General features: G+C 44.1%; 1 protein-coding gene across 1 annotated transcript in view; it reads left to right on the top strand.

Annotated features, from left to right (window-relative positions):
• The window catches only part of LOC134353132 (oligophrenin-1-like), a 241,667-nt gene that overhangs the window by 140,801 nt on the left and 79,243 nt on the right, over positions 1–21,623 (top strand). The window contains exons 10-15 of the mRNA XM_063061073.1: positions 89–171; positions 1,244–1,322; positions 7,321–7,354; positions 7,449–7,511; positions 7,947–8,021; positions 16,298–16,382. Coding sequence (XP_062917143.1) covers positions 89–171; positions 1,244–1,322; positions 7,321–7,354; positions 7,449–7,511; positions 7,947–8,021; positions 16,298–16,382 — 419 coding nt within the window. The remainder of the gene's footprint in view (positions 1–88; positions 172–1,243; positions 1,323–7,320; positions 7,355–7,448; positions 7,512–7,946; positions 8,022–16,297; positions 16,383–21,623) is intronic.

Genomic DNA, 21,623 nt, shown 5'->3' with positions numbered 1-21,623 from the left:
GCCTAGGCCGTCCAACCTCTCCTCAGAAGATAGGAGGCCCGCTCCAGATACTCACTGAGTACGTCTGATTTGCTTGTTTTTCCTCCAGGAATATAAGCTGAAGTCCTGCATTCGGAGGAAAACCGAATCCATTGACAAGCGGTTCTGCTTTGACATCGAGTTGCTTGAAAGGTAAGCACAAAGTTCCCGAATGGAGCCGGAGAGTTTTGTCTGAAGTAGCTGAAGATGCGTGGATGTGAGCTGCCAGAACACTGTGTGATAAATCACACTTGGAATTTGATTGAATGTCATCTTTTTTTAAACCTTCAATAATGGTGTTGCTGTCATTAATCCATTGCTGTGCTGAAAGCTGTCACCGTGGAGATTGTCCAGTTGGTGCCGCCTTCTGATCACACCTCTTCCTCTCTGAGTTCAGGCTGCCTTTTAATTCCTTCCTGCCCCAAGATCTCTCTCGCTCTGTTAGTGTTACTGTACACGAGAAAGGTGTCAGCCATTCCATCTCTCTTGCGATTATCTCCTTTGGCCTGAAGTACCAAGGCTAAATACGTAACTGCGAAGGGAAAACTGGGCAGTTGTTTTAAGTCTGTTTTCCCCTATCACTACTTTCTCCCATATGGTCAAACTCCCAGTCAAGAGGAATGGAGGTCCTGCTGCAGCTCCTGTAATAAGTGAGTGTGTTTTCAACAGAGGGATCTTCCTTCTAAAGCATAATGGGTCTTGCTCTCCCCTGAGGCAAAGGCTTGACGGTTCGGCTTGCAGAGATTTGAGTGAAAAGATCTAGGCTGGGGAAGTCTAAGACCATAAGATGCAGCCTTAAATAGAGGGATGTATATTTAGAGCGGAGATGAGGAGGAATTTCTTTAGCCAGAGAGTGGCGAATCTGTGGAATTAATCCAGTGCTGCCCTGTCACAAGTACTGGCTATCAGATGAGATAAACTGGGACCTAATTCAATCTCCCCCCCCCCACCCCCACCAAATGGAGGTAAAAGATCCCGTGAATCTATTTTTCAGGCAAGGGGGCTTTAAGCAACACCTGTTGGAAAGCCATTTGCCATTTTTCTCTTGGTGAGAGCTTGCTGTACTGAGGCTGGCAATCTCATTGCCTGCATCACAACGTCTGCACTTCATGCTTCATGAGATGCAAAGCAGAGACATTGATGAGTTTCTGAAATATACCGTATCAATGGTTCTTTTATTCCGCCCCACCGCACAGTAAAGTCCATATAAATCTCCCTTTCACAGGCAAGGCCCTGTCACACTGCAGGCACTATCGGAAGCCAACAGGAGGTTATGGATTGAAGCAATGGATGGCAAGGAGCCGGTGAGTGCCTTACTGTTTGTTTTTAGATTGACTTGGCCTACGAGGTCCAACTCGTCATGGACCACAGTATTTCCCAGTCAAGGGCTCTGGAACTTTCTCTTGCCTTTGCACTTTGTGCTTCCTTAAAGCCAATGAACTGAAGTTTTACATCCTATGTGAGGCAAAGAGTAGGGTAACATAGTGTACAAGCCCATTACTACCTCTGGCATCTCCCCTTGTACTTACCTTCAATCACCTTAAAATTAAGTCCCTTCGTATCAGCCATTTCCCCTCTGGCTGTCCACTCTGTAGTGGACGATTACAGGCCAAGCGCAGTACAGGCCAGTGACTCATCCGCTTTCATATTCCATACTCTTGATGCCTTATGTGTCTGGAAATCAATCTCCTGCTTAAATATACTCTTTTGTAAAGAGTTGTAAAAGCAGCTCGGCCTATCAAGAACAGCAACCATTGCTGTTTTGGGAAAGCAGCCAACATAATCAAAGACCCCCCCCCCTCCCATCTTGAGGGTCATCCTCTCTTCTCCCCCTTTCCATCGGGCAGAAGGTACAGATGCTTTTGACGTGATTCACCTCGATTGCTTTTGACGTGATTCACTTCGATCCATGACAACAGGGAATAGTTGAGCCAAATTGCCTGGTTCTCTGCCATTCTTTTTTTAATGTGAAGTCATTAGTGACAATTAGTTACTGGTCTGTTATTGCCACGTGCACTGAGATGCCGCAGAATGCCTTGTTTTGCAGCCCTTCCAAACACATCATTCCACACACAAATGCATTACTGAACTATATTAATACCAGCCCAGTGAGCCCACGCTGCCCAACCTGTTGGATTCATTACAGCACCGCAACGCGCCCTTGTGCTCTGTGTAGCTCTGGGAACTTCCTTTTCTTTCTTATTTTAGAGCTACAGCGTGGAACTGGCTTTCCGGCCCTTCGAGCTGCGCTACCCAGCAACCCACTGATTTAACCCCAGCCTAATCGCAGGGCAGTCTACAGTGACCAATTAACCTGCTGTGCGGTCGGTTTTTAAGCTATGGGAGGAAACCGGAGCACTTGGAGGAAACTCTGGGGAGGGAACGTAGTTACGGAGTACACTGAAGTTGAAATTTGAACTCCGATGCCCTGTGCAAGAGCACCACACTAACACCACACCAAGGTAGTGTAGTAGACATTGGGGAAGTAGGAAAGAAGGTGATATGAATACTGGATGCAGTCCACTCTCTTGCCTTTAACATTTCAGTTATGCCATGGGTAATCCATCAGCCCCATCACTGATGCGGTCTGATCTCCCCTGTTGGTGTCAAATTTCACTTTCTGGCACACTGTCTCCCAAATCTCAGCATTAAACCATAAATCACTGCACCACCTTGTCTTCCATTTAAATCTGGCGATAACTTCCCTCCATAAATCTTCCCGGTATCTCATGATCCCAGTTGCTGGACCTCTTCCATCTTCTTCTGGCCTCAGTCTCTCACTTCTGAGCTTCCAGCAATGGCAATAATAGAGATATCTGTCTGGTTTACAGCGAAGGCAATTGCACATTTGTACACTCAGAGAACCTCTTGTGTGATTAACCCTAGATCTTCGGTGTGGTCCCTGCATCTTACCTGTCTAACTGTACTGTATATTCTCTGTAGACAGCCAGAACCTTTCTCCCATGGCGAAAGTAGCTAGTATGAGGGGTGGGAATAATAGGAAAATGGAGGGCTTTGCGGGAGGGAAGCATTAGATTGATCTTGGAGTAAGTTAATAGGTCGGCACAACATTGTAGGCCGAAGGGCCTGTAATGTGCTGTACTATTAAATGTCCTATGTTCTATACCAGGGTGAGCCAAGCCCATTTAACAAAAATGCCTGTTTCTGATCCAATATTAGCACCTCATCAAAAATCCTAAAGTAAGTATTAGAACACCATCCTGGCAGGACCGCATCTGGATTTAACTCAAATAAATACCTAGGAGAGAGCATGCAAGTGTGTTGATTACAGCATCACGATTCATTTCCAGAATGTCCCTCTAATGTGGAATGTTGGCGACAGGAACTTGATACATTTTTTTTACCCCCGTTTCAAAAATTCTACTTTGTGTAATCACAGTGGGCTACACAGAAGGAGCTCTTCTGCAGATGGTGTGCCTGTGAAGCTTTGTGGCTCCGGGACGCAGATGCTAATGGAAGAGTTGGTAACGCTCCACGAACAGCTTTATGCATTTCTTTGGGGAGTTTTAATGAGACTGGAAAACGATGCTGTTCTGCTTACAGACTGTTTTATTGCGAGCGTTTGTCTAAACTTTGCTCCTCTCTCCCCTTTTCTAAAGCACACCACTGAACATCCTCAGTGAGCTGCCTCGTCCCCGGTTAACCAAAATCAATGGCATGTTCTCGTTCAACTCTGATCCCCATAGTGGTTTCACCAAATGAAGTCTGCAATGACAATGGCTGCCGCGTCAATTTCAGTTCATTATCAGTAAGGAGTGATCGGATGAGAATTTAACTCACTTGTGAGGTCTGTTTCATGTGTAGGTTTCTTTAAACTTTCACAATTGACCACTGATTTTCACCAGAGTGTTTCTGGAGTCTAACTGAAGCACTAATAGCTTTCCAATAATACTGGACAACAAAGATTTTGCTTCCTGAATGCTCTTGGGTGTACCTTATGGATTTTAGGCTGCTGATCGTGAAAATCACCGTGAAATTTCCATATCGATCACCATTATTTTTAAATAGCCTATATTTGTTATTTCAGTTCATAATTCAAGTCAGAATAACTGATGCCAAGACTAAGAGAGGCATTTTGTTGGTTCACCAATCAAACAGGTCATCAATGAGAGGCAATTCGAAGAACTTCTAATGGGACTGGAGAAAATCGCATGGAAGGCATTCAAGGATGTTTTTGAAAAATTTTCTTGGCAGCTACAAAACACCAAACTATGCGCAGCTGGTTGACAACTTGCTTTAAGTATACAAAACCACAAAGTGCAGCATGTCACTAAAGATCCATTTTCTGCATTCCCATTTAGACTTCTTCCTTGCAAATCTTTGCATTGTCAGTGACATGGTGGAAGTTTTCACCAGGTCATTGTCTGAAATTACATTTGTGTTCAGCTTCAAGCAGTCTCTCATAAACAAAAAAAAACAATTTGGTCTCATAACCAGGACTTGCAGTATGCACCATCTGCTCATATGACCATCCTCTACCTGCTCCCATGGCTTCACACAACATTGACTGAGGGTCTAAGCGGGAGCGACACCTCGCCCAAGAGGGTGTCCTGTAGGCTAGTGGAGGGACCAGGCATCTTGCACCTCCTTTGGTAAAGATGTATCTCCACCCCGCCACCCTCCACCTGCTGTAGTACTACCAAGGCCTGTGCTGCCATGGTGATCTATTTAGCCAGCCACCTGGTTGATGTTAATGACGGAGGTTGGTCCTGTGACTGTGAATGTGTCGCTGGAGAAGCTGGTGGATATGAAAGTCTTTGTTCATCATGACAGTCGGACATTCTTTTAGTCGAGTATCCTAAAACTTAAAGCACATCGCAATCTTATACCCTCAGGAGCAAAGGTACAAGTAGTTGTTTCAATACAATTTCTGTAGTTTGCGGTATTGTTTACCCCAATATTTTCTGTTTGACAGAAGATCCCTTTGAAGTACATATTTACAACGGAAGCACATTGTAAATGATAAGACACTGCTGAAGGTTCAAACAGATTGCTGGGACAAGTGAATTCATACAGACGGTCGAAATACTTCTGAGGGCAAAGAACCCAAATGCCCAAGATTAGTATTGTGAGGACTGACTCTCCGAGTACACAGATATCCCAACTATTGATAGACCGACTATGCCAGTGACTGTGTTTGTTGTGCTTAGTGACGTTGTCAGACAGGTCTGCAAGCTAACCTTGAACTTGGTTACTTAAGCTGTAGTTGACTGGTTTTATGACTAATGTTTGACTGACACACATGAGGACATAAGGTTGCCATTTTGCAAACCATTTCTCTTGGCAGCCTTTCGCCTATGTGCTTTGTTTGCAAAGCTGTTCTTTTAACTTCAAACTGATTCTTGTCTGCAGTTTACATTAAGAACTGAAGACTGATTCTCATTTGAATTAATATCTGCTATATTCACACAATTCCATAACTTGTGAATATTTCTGAACAGATGGAGTGGGGGTGTGGAGGGGGGTATGTGAAATAAAACAAATGGACATGTGAAATGCAGGCCAGAGATGCAGAGAGTTTCCAGCAGGTTGGACAGTGTCAGGGCCTATAAATATCTGATTCTTGACTTGGCAGTGGGTCGGCCTTGAAGAAGGGTGTGCATTTGAGCAGCAGTGTCATGTGGTTGCCAAATCTCTGACCAAGCTGACATTTGGGAGTTCTGATGGATACCTGGTGGTAGAGGTTTGTCCTTGGTTGTGCATTTTCTGTGTGTGGGAGTAAATGCAAATTTAGTAGCAATTACACACAAGAAATGCTGGACGAACTCAATAGATCCTGATGAAGCATCTCGGCCAAAAATGTCGACTGTTTATTCCTCATCATAGATGCTGCCTGACCGGGCGAATTCCTCCAGCATTTTGTGTGTGTTACTTTGGATTTACAGTGTCTGCTGAATCTCTTGCGATATTTATTGAGATACAGTACGGAATAAGTCGTTCTGGCCATTGGAGCTGTGCCACCTGGCAATCCCTCGATCTAATCCTAGCCTAATCACTGGACAATGTACAATGACCAATTAACCTACCAACCGGTACGCCTTTGGAATGCGGGAGGAAACCGGAGTATCCAAAGGAAACCCACACGGTCATGAGGAGAACGTACAATCTCCTTACAGAAGCGAGCGGGTATTGAACCTGGATTGCTGGTACCGTAAAGCGCCGTGCTCACCTCTACGCTACTGTGGCACCCCAGTTCATTCTGAATCTGAACTACGGTTTGACTGAAGCTGGAGTACGGTGTTCAGTTCTGGTCACCTCATTACAGGAAGGATCTGGATGCTTTAGAGAGGGTGTAGACTAGATTTACCCAGGATGCTACCTGCATTAGGGAACATCTTAGAAGGAAAGGTTAGTGAGCTAGTGCTTTATTCTTCGGAGTGAAGTAGGATGAGAGATTCACAATTCAAAGTAAATTTATTATCGAAGTGCACATGTGTCACCATATACAACCCTAAGATTCATTTTCTTGCGGGGATACTCAATCCAAAAACTATAATAGATTCAATGAAAGACCACACCAACAGGCCAGAAAACCAGTGTGCAAAAGGCTGTGCAAATACAAAAAAAAAATTAATAATAAAAATAATAAATAAATACGCAGTAAATATTGAGAAAATGAGATGAAGAGTTCTTAAAAATGAGTGTATGGGTTGTGGGAACAGTTCAGAGATGGGGCAAGTGAAGTTATCCCTCTGGTTCAGGAGCCAGTTGTTGAGGGGTAATAATTGTTCCTGAACCTAGTGACTCAATAGAGGTGTATCAGATGATAAGAGATATAGTTAGAGTGGACATTCAGAACCTTTTTCTCAGGGTGGGAAGGGCTAATATGAAGGGTCATAACATTAAGGTGTTTCGAGGGAAGTTTAGGAGGATGTGATGGGTGGGATTCTACATAGAGAGTGGTGAGTGCAGGAAACTCACTGACGGGGTGCTGGTAGAGGCAGATACATTAGGGACATTTAAAAACCTCTCAGGCATATGGATGAAAGAAAAATGGAGGGATACACAGGAGGGACAGGTTAGATTGATCTTGGACTAGGCTAAACTATCTGCACAACATTGTGGACTGAAAGGCAGTACTGTCTATGGTCCATCTATGAAGTTAGTAGAATGGTTCATGAGTGTTTAATGCAAGTGTCTGTAGACAAATTTCAGTTCTAGATGTATTCTTCATCTTCTGAGAGAAGAGAGTAAGTTAACTGGGAGAAATATATTGAATTGAGAGTTGGTATTACACTGTCTGGAGTTAACTGATGGTCATTTTTCTGCTTTGAATTCCAGATCTATATCACTCCAAATGCAAAACCAGAAGAAAGTATGTGTTTACTCCTCACTTACTTACTTTGAGAATTTTGAAGTTACCTGTTATTGACTGACTGAGTTTCACTGGCTTTATGTTTGTCTTTCAGTGCAATTGAGTGAGCTTGGCTTGAAGTTTGTGAGGAGATGCATTAACGCTGTGGAGTCCAAAGGTGGGACATTTTCTTCCCGTGTCACTGAGGAGCCTGATGGTTGCAGGGTAACAACTGTTCCTGCACCCGGTGGTGTGGGACCCAGTCTCCTGTACCTCCTTCCTGATGGCAGAAGGGAGAAGAGCGCATGGCCTGGATAATGGAGTCCTTGGTGATGGATGCTTTCTTGTGCCAGTGCTCCCTGTAGATGTGCTCAATGGTGGGGAGAGGCTTTTCGGTGATAGACTGGGTCCCTTGCGGCTTTTACTCATCTTCCCCATTCCCCTCCATCCCCTACTCTGCAGAAACCCCAGGGTAAAGATGTGGAGCATGGCTGGTTAATGCTACAAACTTCCTTTTCATTAACGTCAATTAAGACTTTTCTGAGAAGTTAAGGCAGTGTTAAGTCGTGTTTTTAATCAAATTGTGATTTTGGATTTTTTTTTATCGTTGCAGGGATCACCACAGAGGGTGTATACAGAACAGTTGGCGGCAGCTTCCAAGTACAGAAACTACTAACTCAGTATTTCGGTGAGAACACTGCTCGTGAGAATGTTACTGGTACTTCTGCACTGACACTTGCTTTTGTACTGCTGGGGAAGGGTGTCTATGTCGGATTAAGTCTGTGTAGACCATTTGAGATGATGCAGCACAGTGGTTATGTCACTGGATTAGTAATACACAGATTAGAGTTCAAATCCCACCATTTCATTTTGTAAACTATTAGTAAATACATTTGGAATGTATATGATTACTGAGAAAATAAGCTTATTAAAAATGTGAATCATTTATGCTTTTCAGGATGTTAAAGTAATTTTTTTATATATCAGAGTACATGTATAGCACTGTGCAAAAGTCTTAGTCACACAAATATCGCTAGGGTGCTAAGACTTTTGCACAGTACTGTATTTGTCAACATGGGGCAGAGAGCAAGTTTGTAAATTTGGCACGAGCAGAGGATGTTGGGAGTGGTGAGGACGGAGGGCAGCGGGAGGGCAGCGGGACAGGTGGTGGAGAAGGAATGCCGGGTGGGGGTGGGGCGGGGGTGGTGGTGTGGGCGCAGACACACCCAGCCCTGAGACACCAGGCAAGGTCATTTGATTCCAAACAATTGCTTTATTGATCATTGCAGAATGTCTCTCTGGTGCTTCCTGCTCCCTCCCCTCTCCCTTCCCCTTTTCCCAACCATGATTTCCCTCTCCTCGTCCCCTTCCCACTCTCAATCCACGATAGAGACCCATATCAGAATCAGGTTTATCAACACTCACATGTGTCATGAAATTTGTTGTTTTTTGTGGCAGCAGTACAGTGTAATACATAAAATTACTACAGTACTGTGCTAAAGGCTTGGGCACTCTAGCTATAGACATGTGCCTAAGACTTTTGCACAGAACTGTATGTCCCCATATACTACCTTGAGGTCTATTTTCTTGCAGCAATTCACTGAAAAATAAATACAATAGAATTTATGAATAACTATACATAACAAAGACTGACAAACAGCCAATGTAGAAAAGATGTAGAATTGGAATTGGTTTATTATTGTCACATGTACCAAGATACAGTGGAAAAACATTTAGTATGCATTTTTCATACTGACCAGATCATTTCACAGTACATTGACATAGAACAAGGTGACACAATAACAATGAAGAATGAAATGTAACAGCTACAGAGAAAGTGCAGTGCTGGTAAAGAGTAAGGTGCAAGGTCAATACGAGGTAGACTGTGAGGTCGGGAGTCCAGGAACTTTTAAATAGTCTTGTAAGAGCAGCGTAGAAACTGTTCTTGAGCTTGGCGGTGTGTGCTTTCTGTACTCTGGCTCAATTCAGTGGTGAGTAGAGGAAGACTCCTGTTGAAAAGCTCTGCAGATCTACTCTGGGTCGTATTGGTGCTGATGGGATTTTGCTATGTTGTTAGCTACCATGTTGACGCTTTGCAATTCAAAAGCATATGATTGGATATGAATTTTTTGACTTAGATTGAAGGAGACATGGGAAGCAGTGTATGAATGGAAGGAGTTTTATTTCTGCGAAGTCCCAGCTCTGACCACCTCAACCATTTCTCCAACTCCTTTGCCATTTAGTTTGTAGTGGGAGCCGGGGTCTGTGCTTCTAAAGGGGTACCATGTCCTGATACTTGTCATTGTCAATTTCTAAAGAATTCCGAGGATTTCAGATTTCCCACATTAGAGCTGTCTGTGAAAGCCCTTTTGCTCTTTCAGCTCCTTCAGTGTTTGTAGATTGGCCCATGGCGAGGATTGAATTGATAAAATACCTCCAGGTTTCTTATTTCGTTCCCTCTCCCCAATCCACCCACCATCCCCCTCACCTAGGTCTCACCTATCACTTGCCAGCTTTTACTCTATCCCTCTCCCTCCATCTTTTTATTCTGGCTTCTTCCCCCTTCCTTTCCAGTCCTGATGAAGGATCTCTGCCCAAAACTTCATCGTTTATTCCTTTCCCCAGTTGCTGCCTGACCTCCTGACTTCCTCCAGCATTTTGTGTGTGTTGATCAAGATTTCCAGCAACTGCTAAATCTCTTGCATTTTGGATTGATAATAAAAAATCTAGTTTAAATTTATTTTAGTGCCATTGTTTTCTTTTTGTTTTATGTATTTGATCAATTCACCAAAATTGCGAAGTAAGTTGGAGACCTTAGCTTGAGAGGCGGTATTGCACTATGATGTGGTCTATTGGAGGTACTAACAATGTGCATTGAGGTAGCACCTTTAACTGTGTAAGGCGTTGTTGTAAAGTAAAAATTTACACTGATCCACAGAAAGAGATAGACCAAGATATGAATATCACCATCGGCTATCAAGATTCAGTAAACGCCAAAATGTTTGGTAATGTTGCCAGGGCTCGAGGACCTGAGTTATAGGGAGAAGTTGGGTGGGCTATGACTTTATTTCTTGGAGCTTTGGTCTTTATAGAGGTTTATAAAATCATGATAGGACATAGGTAAGATGAATACGCGCAAGTCTTTCTCTAGGGAAAAGCACTCAAAAACATGAGGGCGTAAGATCAGGACAAGAGGGAAAAGATTTACAAAGGAGCAGCTTCATGCAATGGATGGTGGATATATGGTGCATGGAGCAGGTACAGTAATGGCACTTAAAGGCATTTGGACAGGTTCAGAGGAGGGAAAGGTTTAGAGGAATTCGGCTAAACCTGAGCAAATGAGTAAAGCCCTCCCTACCAGTGAGAACATCTACACAGAACGTTGTCGCAGGAAAGCAGCATCCGTCATCAGGGACCCCAACCACCTGGGTCATGCTCTCTTCTCACTGCTGCCACCAGGAAGAAAGTACAGGAGCCTCAGGACTCACACCACCAGGTTCAGGAACAATTATTAGTCCTCAACCATCGGACTCTTGAGACAGAGGGGATAACTTCACTCAACTTCACTTGTCCTGTCATTGAAATGTTCCCACAGCCTATGGCCTCACTTTCAAGGACTCTTCATCTCATGTCCTTGATATTTATTGCTTATTTATTTATTTGTTTGTATTTGCACAGTCTGTTCCCTTTTGCACACTGGTTGTCTGTTCTGTTGGGTGCAGCGTTTCACTGATTCTATTATGATTATGAGATTTACCGAGTATGCCTGTGAGGGAACGAATCTCAAGGTTTTAATATGGTGACATATGTACTTTGAACTTTGAATGGGGTAAGCTCGGATGGACACTTGAGTTCACAAGGAGGGGTTGGAACAAACCCATGCTGTGTGTGTGACTCGATGACCAGATTAGGATAGAAAAAGCTGTTGGGATGGAGAAACTTTGAAGAGTCTGGGTGTACTTACGGTCCAAGTTAACGGATAAGGCTTGCGGAGCTTAGGACACAGCAGTTGCAAGTATAATCACCAGTGCTGGCGTTTTTTAAAATGGGAAGCCTTCCAGGACTCAGAATTGGAATGACACAGTTATATGGTATTTGTTGGATTAGTGGAGATTGGAGAATGGCTGGGATTGGATACGGGAGGGATTTGAATGTGTATCATTGTCACTTTTAAGGTCACTTGAGTTGCATAGCTGGGACTTGTGAATCAGCCAACTTAGACAGGCCAAGTGAATTTTGGGTCGCAGAGTTCTGGACAATTTTGAATGTAGGAGGTAGGAGAGATGTGCAGAGGGAACTCCAGATGTCTTAGTCCAAGGCAGATAAGTTGCTGTGTTTTGTGCTGGATGCCCTGTTAGTTCCACAATCAACATTGTAAGGCTAATTTTTTCCAGTGGTTTATGAACTGCATAGTAATTCAAACTGAAAATAAAATTGTGGTTGACAGAAATCTGAAAGAAGAACAGAAAACCACAAACCAGAACACATAAAGAGCTGGAGGGACACAGCAGGTCAGTTAATGACTCTGGAAATGAATAGATAGTCAATATTTCGGGCTGAGACACTTTTTCAGGACTGAGAAAGAAGGGGGAAGGTGCCAGAATAAAAAGGTGGAGAGAGGTGAGGGGAAGGAGGTTAGCTGGAAGCCGATAAGCAAAGTTAGGTGGGTGGGAAACATAAAGGGCTGGAGAAGAAGAATCTGGTAGGAGAGGAGAGTGGACCATGGGAGAAAGGGAAGGAGGAAGGGACCTGGGGAGAAGTAGTAAGCAGGTGAGAAGAGGTAAAAGGTCAGGGTGGAGATTAGAGGAAGAAGTATTCAGCAGGTCAGGCAGCATCTGAGAAGAGGGGGAGAAAGTTACAGCATTGGGTCAGAGACTTTTCATTTTAACTGGACGAGAGGAAATAAGTTTAAGTCACAGGGCGTTTGGAGCTGGGATGGCTAGGACAAAGAGAATATCGCTGATCGGGTGAGGCTTCAGTTGTTAAGGTGATTCCAGTGTTTATAGAGCTGTCTGATTAATAGATTAATGAGACTGAAGCCAAACAAATGCAGGAACCTGGTTATCACAGTCTGAAAGCAAATGGGAGAATGCTGGAAGTGGCCAGCACATCAAGTGGTGTCTGTGGAGAGAAATGGATTAGATAATAAAGTTATTCAGCTGTAGAGCACCATGAGTCAATCAAAAGTTGTGTGGATTCTTTAGCTCAGCTGCAGGGACAAATCAGAGGAAGTTGTATATTTCTGAATATATGGTATTTTGATTGCTAAACTGCTTCCTTGTTCTGAATTGTCACCTTCGCTGGCAACCATTAGTATATATGGTTATAATGCAGGATGACAGCTTCACTGAGTTAGCATTATCACAGTTCCTGATTGATTGCTGCGACACGACCTTTACACTCAGGCTTATAAACTACCTGTTTTATTGCTAACTTCAAGAATGCTACTAGTTGAGCATAGGTTGTGTGGTAATTGAATGGCAAAGGCTCATCGTAAAATGCAATATAGCCTTTAATTCATAGAACAGAGAAATCTACAGCACATCACAGGCCCCTCAGCCCACAATGTTGTGCCCACCATGTAATCTACTCTAGAAACTGCCCACAATTTTCCTACCGCATAGCCCTCTATTTTTCTAAGCTCCACGTACCTACCTAAGACTTAAATTAATTTGTGTTATTTTCTGTCCTGGCCTTTATTGAATCTCAGAACAGTTGTAATTTTTTCATTGGTATGGCTTAAGATAAAGATTGCAATGATAACAGTTAGCTTTATTTGCCACATTGAAGCATACAGTAAAATGTATTGTTTGTGTCAATGATCAACACAGACCAGGGATGTGCTGGGGGCAGCCCACAAGTGTCAGCATTCTTCTGGTGCCAGGATAGCCTGTCCAAAACTTAGTAACCCTAAACCGTACACCTTTGGAGTGTGGGAGGAAACAGGAGGACCCGGAGAAAACACGTGCACTCATGGGGACAACATACAGAATCCTTACAGGCAACAGCGGGAATTGAACCCTGGTCAGTCGAGCTGTAAAGCGTTGCACTTACCGTACCACCCCACAAATTATGCATCTTCCGAGTGCTATTGCATCCATTATCCCATGGAAATACATCTTTTTCTCCGCTTCCTAATGTAGTGTACAGCTTAGAATAATGTGCTGATTCAGGTTGTCGGGACAGTCAAGGGCATGGTGGGTTAGTTTCTTCCTTCTATGTTGGGCATAGTTGAATATATGAAATTATTAGACCACAAGACCTAAGGCCATAAGACATAGGATCAGAATTAGGCCATCCGGCCCATTGAGTTTGCTCTGCCATTCCATCATGGCTGATTTATGATTTTTCTCACCCTATTCTCTTGCCTTCTCCCGTAACCTTTGGCACCCCTATTAATCAAGAACCAATCAACCTCAGTTTTAAATACACCCAGTGACTAGGCCTCCACAGCGATCTGTGGCGGTGAATTCCACAGATTCACCACCCTCTGGCTAAAGAAATTCCTACTTAACCCTGTTCTACTAGGACGTCCTTCTATTCTGAGGCTGTGCCCTCTAGTCTAGACTCACTCAGTATAGGAAATATCGTGTAGTGGGGTAAAGGGGAACAGGGTAAATCCTGATAACAGAAGATGGGTTATAATAAGAGATAAGGACAGGTTGTATGGGGAGTCCAGGGAGGGGTAGCACCTCTGGTGAAGGGGCTTGTCATGTCCATTCCGGGTCGGTTCACTCACTTTTTTTTGTTCCCACTGGACACTCGACTCCCACCTACTGCTTCAGGTAGCTGTTTGTATGTGGCAGCGGCCACACCCTGATTCGACCGGCAGGCTAAATCAAGTGAGGGTAGTTAGCGGTCCTTGCTCCCCGGTGAGATAGGGATGTGCCTGTCGCAGCATGCAAAGTCGCATCTGGCGGACTGGCTGGATGAGGTCAACAGTGAGATCCAGCGGCCAGGAACACAGGAAGGAAGTTCTGCAATGCTTCATGGAGAGGCATAGTGAGGCACAGAAGCCCCGGTCAACCAAGGATGATTCCATTTACGGAGACTACTTGTACCTGGATTTCCGAGGTTGAGAGAGTGGGACTGTCCGAGTGGAATGGCTTTTCTATTTTAAAAACTTTTCTGCACAGGTTTCCCGTCATCATTGGACATGACGGACAACTGGCAAAGACAAAGGGTGGAGCAGTGGTTGGTGCTGCTGTCTCACAGGTTCAGACATATGGGTTCAATCCTGACCTCTGCTGGTTATATGAAGTTCACATGATCTCTCTGTGACTGTATTTTGCTCAATTGCTCTGGTTTCCTTGCACATTCTGGCTGGGTTGTTAATGGCCCTCTGTAGTTTACACCCAGTGTAGATGGGTGGTGCAAGAATCAGTGAGGTGGGGGAGAAAGGGAGGAGTTGAGGGAGAATATTTCAAGGAAATCTGAGGAGGAACTCAGTGCAAATGGAGATGCAACAGGGAATATTTCAGGGAAATTTGAGGAGAAACTCAGATGCGGATGGAGATGCAACAAGGAAAATCTCAGGGAAATCTGAGGAGGAATTCATACGGATGGAAATGCAACAAAGAATATTTCAGGGAAATCTGAGGACGAACTACTTCACTCAGAGGGGAGTGAGTCTGGAACGAGCTGTCAGTGGAAGTGGTGAATGTGGGTTCAATTGTAACTTTCAAGAGAAGTTGGGATTGGTACATAGATGAGATGGGTATGGAGGGATATAGTTCAGGGGCAGGTAGATCAGAGTAAACAGAATCCCAGACTGGCATAGAGCAGACCAGCTTTTCTAATACTGTGATGAATGACTCTTCGACTCTAGGAAGAGTAAGGTAAGTTTGGTGATTCAGATTTATTTATCACATGTACATACAGTACTGTGCAAAAGTCTTACGCACATGTATTTAACCAGGGTGCCTCAGACTTTAGCACAGTACTGTAGTGATTTTATGTATTGCACTGTACTGCTGCCGCAAGAAAAAATATATTTCGTGACAAATGTGAGTGATGATAAATCTGATTCTGATATGGGTCTCTATTGTGGACTGAAAGTGGGAAGGGGGCAGGGAGAGGGGAATCATGGTTGGGAAAAGGAGAAGGAAGCAGCAGAGAGACATTCTGTAATGATCAATAAATCAATTGTTTGGAATCAAATGATCTTCCCTGGTGTCTCAAGACTGGTTGTGCCTGCGCCCGCACCAGCCTCCGCCCCTGGCACTCCCTCTCTGCCACCTGTCCCACACCCCTCCTGCGACACTCCACCCTCACCATTCCCAACATCCTTTGCTCCCACCAGATTGACAAACTTGCTGTCTGCTACATGTTGACAAATACAGAACTGTGCAAAAGTCTTCGGCCCCCTAGCTACAGTATATATATGTGTGGTGAAGTGTTTTGCACGGTACTGTACATTGAAACAGACAGAGAAGTGCGTTGTTTGCATTAACAGCCAACACGCCTAAGGATGTCCTGGGGGCTCTCTGCAAGATTGCTTGGTTGGCATGGATGTGGAGGGTCGAAGAAATAGTTTTCAACGATTGTGATTCTAAGTCACTCCATTTCCATGATCTGTTCCTGACATTGCTTATTGGGCTGTGCTGAAGAATATCTGTCGAGTTCAGTAGGTGCTTGTCAGCTTCAGAACTGGAGAGCAGAAAATTGGTGAAGGGAGAATGAGCTTCACCACAAATACCAAACGTTGACATGAAATGGTGGAAATTTAACCTGAGCAGGACAAATGGATCAGAGGCTACGGCAGGAGTTGGGAAGCAGGTTAACCATATCAGAAATCCTTTGCGTGAATATGGTACACTAAAATTTTCCATTCCCTCTTGTCGTTCCTCTATTCTGAAAACTGGCCTATGCAATGTCCTCATAGAAAACCAAATTTCCTCAGGGTTCGGTTCACTGATCTTTCCAGATGAAGCTTTGCAGTGACTGTAGTTCCTGGTTTCTCAGATCCAAATCATCCCGGTGATGTTGACCTGCAGAGCGAAGAATGGGACATGAAGACAATCACCAGTGCGCTGAAGCACTATCTCAGGTAGGGAACTACTGGTATCATTTTCTTACAAGTTGTTGATGTAAGTTTCTCTCATTTCCAACAGGTGAAAAAGCGTGGTAAGCAAGTTTTAGCAGGTGACCTATTGGTAGAAATTTTTATTGAGATGTAATGGACCTGGATGCACCTCAAACTTTGTAGATGGATTTGAATAATAACATCAAATGTATCTGAAGTTAGGAATCAAATCTTCAGCTGGTCAGATTACATTCTAAATTGAGAAGACTGGATACTCAACCCCTCAAGAGTAAGTAGTTAGTTCCTGGAATGGTATCAGGTTTGGGGAGTTAAGTGGAGTGACTGGAGAAGCTACTCTTGTTCCCTCTTGGAGAGGAGATGACTATGATGGATGAGTGCTCGGATAGAATAGATGGGAGAAACTTGCCAATGCAGGAAGGTCACTAACCACGGGGCACATATTTAACATAATATTCAAAAAACTAAGGAGAAATATTTTCTTAAATGCCATGTGTTGTCATGATGTAAAAATACATTGTGTGGAAAGTTATTGGAACCAGAATTATTGAACTTTGAAGTGAATATTTGAAGAGATATGAATTTCAAGGCACCAACCGAGACACAATGGAGTCAAATGGACAACGAGAGACTCTAAATCAGAGATGCATCAGATATGTTTAGTAATTCTAAACACCCACTGGAAGGACTAGACTATTGCATAACTAAATAGTACAAAGAATGAATAATGAGGTAGTGTCCACGGATTCATGGACAGTTCAGAACTCTGACGGCAGAGAGGAAGAAAATGTTGAGTGTGGATGTTTAGGCTCCTGTACCCACCTCCCTGATGGTAATAAGGGGGTGGCATGGAAGCCTAGAGATTAGCGTAATGCTGTGCAGCACCAGAAACCCAGGTTCAATTGCCACTGCTGCCTGTAAGGAGTTTGTACATTCTCCCCGTGACCGTGTGGGTGGTCCAGTTCCCTCCCACGTTCCAAAGGCATACGGCTTAATTGATCCCCCGGGTGTAATTGGCAGCGTGAGCTTATTGGGCTGGAAGTGCTGTATCTCTGAATAAAATTAAAATAATATGAAGAGGTGATGGTATTTAATGACGACATATCAGTCCACCACTGGCAAGTACAATGCAAAGCTCAGGAAATAATGTCTGCAAGACCCCAGACTGTGGGTAAACTGTTCTTGAACAGGCCCAGACTGCGTTGGGCGGGCTACCTCTTGCTGCAGTCTTCTCCACTGTCACATTGCCTTAGCTGAGCACATTGTGTCTTGAACAACCGATGGCTACAGAGATGGCCTAGGGCCTTTCAGCTTGTTCAGTTCCCCTCTGTTCACAAAATGTTTTTCATTTTTGTCCTCTGTTCCAGTGTCTAGGTCTGCACTTGCAATGGCTGACCTCCTAGAGCAGGGGTTCCCAACCTTCTTTGTTCATGGACACCTACAATTAACTGAGGGGGTCTGTGGACCCCGGGTTAGGAACCCCTGTTCTAGAGCTAGCAATGATACTGGCTGCCTCTGTTGCCATCAGGAATCTCCTCAATTTACCATTTTTCTGCCATTGTATCGCTGCATAGAGGAGCCCTGGCATTTTTATACAATAGCTATCTCCCTGGGAATGCAAGTTCCTCAGGCAACAGATTGTTTGGATCATCAAGAGTGACTGATTTGGGCTGAGAACCTGCTCTTTATGTTTAAGTCCAAGAGAGGACTCTGGCACAAAGTTGAAAGTAATGGGGGCCTTTGAACTGGGCAGAAATCAACCCATTTCTGGCAGGTTCCGCTGAATGGACAGACATCATTCGCTTTTTAAGATGAAACTTGTTATAAACCTGTTGGTTTTTGTTCCAGAAGATTGTGCTTTCTGTTCTCCCAGTACGTTTGAGCTGATTCCTCTGTAGCAGATGGCAGCTCTCCAGAGCGATTGTTTTCATTTAAGTTTTAATCTTAGCTTGGGGAAAGTTGGATGGCACATCTGATACTGAGAACAGACCAGTGCTAGTGTTACAGCAGTTAAAGAAACACATGTAATTGAAGATGACTAATGAGCTATTTGCAGTAATTTGAGCTGCGCTCAGCGGCCACGTTATTAGATACCTCATGTACCTAATAAAGTGGCCACTGAGTGTATGTTCGTGGTCTTCTGCTGCTGTAGCCCATCCATTTAAGGTTCAATGTGTTCTGCGTTCAGAGATGCTCTTCTGCACACCACTGTTATAACGCGGTTATTTGAGTTACTGTCACCTTCTTGTCAGATTGAACCAGTCTGGCCATTCTCATCTGACCTCTCGTTAACAAGGCGTTTCCGCCTACAGATCTGTCGTTCTCTGGATTTTTTTTTCTGTTTATTGCATCATTCTCTATAAATTCTAGAGTCTGATGTGTGTGAAAATCAAAGAAGGTGCCAGAAAAGGGCCAGTAACATCATGAAGAGTTCCACGCACCCTGCTCATGGACTGTTTGTCCCACTCCCATCAGGGAGGAGGCTACGTAGCATCCACGCCAGGACCACCAGACTCAAAAACAGTTCCTTTCCCCAACACCGCCACCCACTAACTCCACCGCTACTTTCTTATTTCTGTCAGTCACCTTATATATAACCTAGCATCACTTGATGGACATGCTGTCAATCTATGTATCTAAACTAACTTGTGTATTTATACTTACTCTGTTTTTTATTATAATATGTTTTCTTTATTTTAATGTCTTTTTTTGTGCTGCATCAGATACTGAGTAACAATTACATTTATGTATAGGAAGTAACATTTAACAATCGTGGATCTTGAAACCCCAGGAGATCAGCTGTTTCCGAGATACTCAAACCACCCTGTCTGGCACCAACAATCATTTCACAGTCAAAGTCACTTAGATCAGATATATTCTCCACTCTGATGTTTGGTCTGACCAACAACTGAACCTCTTGCAACACACACACAAAATTCTGGAAGAACTCAGCAGGCCAGGCAGCATCTCTGGAGAAGACTAAACAGCTGACATTTGGAGCTGAGACCCTTCTCCAGCATGTTCTGTGTGTTGCTTGGATGTCCAGAATCTGTAGATGTTCTCATCTTTTAACTGAAGCTCTTGACCATGTCTACATGCTTTTATGCATTGAGTTTCTGCCACATGATTGGCTGTTTAGATATTTGCATTAATGAGCAGGTATACCTAATAATGTGAGAGAGGGTAGACAGGTAATTGCTGAGGTGGTCGCACTCACTCCTTCCTCTGCTTATGAAGGCCTCCGAGGTTCACAATACAATCCAGGGGCTTTGAGCACTCGTGGGCTGGAGGTTCTCAGGAGTTGGTGGGGATCTTGTATTTCAAGGAAACTTTGAGCACATCTCCAGTCTTTCTCCCTGTCATCTAATAATCTCTTCCCATTATAGTGTATTTATTTCAGAGGTTTGGTGTTGCGTATTTAAAGAGCACATCCAGCCCACTGTGGCCAGTTGTAGTACCTCGACTCTTAGAGCACTTCAGCACAAGAACACACCCTTCTGCCCATCTAACCTGTGCCAAACCGTTATCTTGCCTGGTCCCATCGACCCACACCTGGACCATAGCCCCTCATACCCCTCCCATCCATGTACCTATTCAAACTTCTCTTAAAAGCTACAGTTGAACCTGCATCCACCACTTGCACTGGCAGCTGGTTCCACACTCTCTTCACCCTCTGAGTGAAGAAATTCCCTCTCATGTTCCCCTTAAACATTTCAACTTAAACTCCTAACCTATGACTTTTAGCTCTAGTCTTGCCCAATCTCAGTGGAAAAAGCCTACCCCTCATAATCATGTATATGACTCCCCGTATTCTCCTGCACTCCAGGGAATGAAGTTCTAACCTATTCAATCATTTTCTGTGACTCAGTTCCTCAACCTGATCTCACTCTGGGACCTAAGGCCCTAACTAAGGTATGTTGACCCAGCAGATTTAGATTTGATTTAGATTTATTTATTAATCATGGGAACATCAGAACATACGGTTAAACATGTTGTTTGCATTAAAAACCAAGACAACTGAGGATGTGCTGGGCGCAGCCAGCAAGTACCAGTACATATTCTGGCATCAATACAGCATGCCCACAATGTTCATAGAACAACATACAACAAACAACACAAACCCCTTTCCCACCCTCTTCCACCCCCACCCACATACGTAGATGTGCCTCCAACCCCAGGACAGACCACCTCCGGTCCTCCAACCTCCAGACCGTGACCCAAAGTTCACAAACCTAGTACCTCCAAAAGCCCTGCTTCCCGACCTAGAGGCTTTAAGCCTCAGTCCCCAACCTCTGGAATCACCACCCTCTGGGCTCTGACCTGAAGATGTGCAAGGAACAGGTTTTGGCTCACCCTTTGTTCCAGTGGATTTGGAGGAATTTGCGGAGGCAGCATTCTTATTAGATCACTGGCTGTTCAATCTCTCCCGAGACTCCAAGCTACAGATCCTTGTGAACCTCCCCTTGCTTCAAGTGATGCCTCACCACCCCCTCAAAACAAACCACTAGCCCATCTTCAACCTATTTTTCCTTCTAAAGTTCTCAGATGTGTTGTTTTCCAATGACAGGCAGTGCTTTCCCCCCATATACGAGGGAGGCATAATTTTTAAAGTGATTGCAAGAAAAGATAGGAGGGATGGCAGAGACAATATGTTTATACAGAGAGTGGTGGGTGTGTAAAATGCCCTGACAGGGTTGGTGTTAGAGGCAGATACATTAGAGGTGTTTCAAAGACATGGATTAAAGAAAAATGGAGGGTTGTGCCTTGAGGATGGGGAAGCATTAGATTAATTTTGAATAGGTTAATGGGTGGGTGCAACATAATGGGCTGAAAGGCCTGTACTGTAATATACTGTTCTTCAACTCGCTCAGCCACTGCACATAACTTCTGGCTCATGTGAAGTATAGTTGCTTATAATCCATCGCAGCCAATACCCAGTCAGCTACCTCTCCTTTGCTCACTGACTGACCTGCACTCGGTTCTTTTGCCCTCTCAGATTTAAAATCCTCCTCGCCCTGCCTGAACATGTTTGACGGGTGCATCCGTATCTCTCTGCCCACCACCTCAGCCCACAATGTAGAAAATTCCATACCTGTCTGTGGAAAATCTCTGAATTTCCTTCCCAATCTCAGCCACACCTTTGCTCCATTGTTGGCAACTGAAGATCCCATGCTATGTCTGATGATTGTTGCATTTCCTTTCTTAATAGTCTTTTCCTACTTATCTTCTCTTCCTTCGAAGGCTGGC

The sequence above is a fragment of the Mobula hypostoma genome, chromosome 10 (genome assembly GCF_963921235.1).
Source record: "Mobula hypostoma chromosome 10, sMobHyp1.1, whole genome shotgun sequence".
In the NCBI taxonomy this organism is placed as follows: Eukaryota; Metazoa; Chordata; class Chondrichthyes; order Myliobatiformes; family Myliobatidae; genus Mobula; species Mobula hypostoma.
The sequence above is the reverse complement of the archived record's forward strand: the minus strand, read 5'-3'. Positions and strand labels throughout refer to the sequence as shown.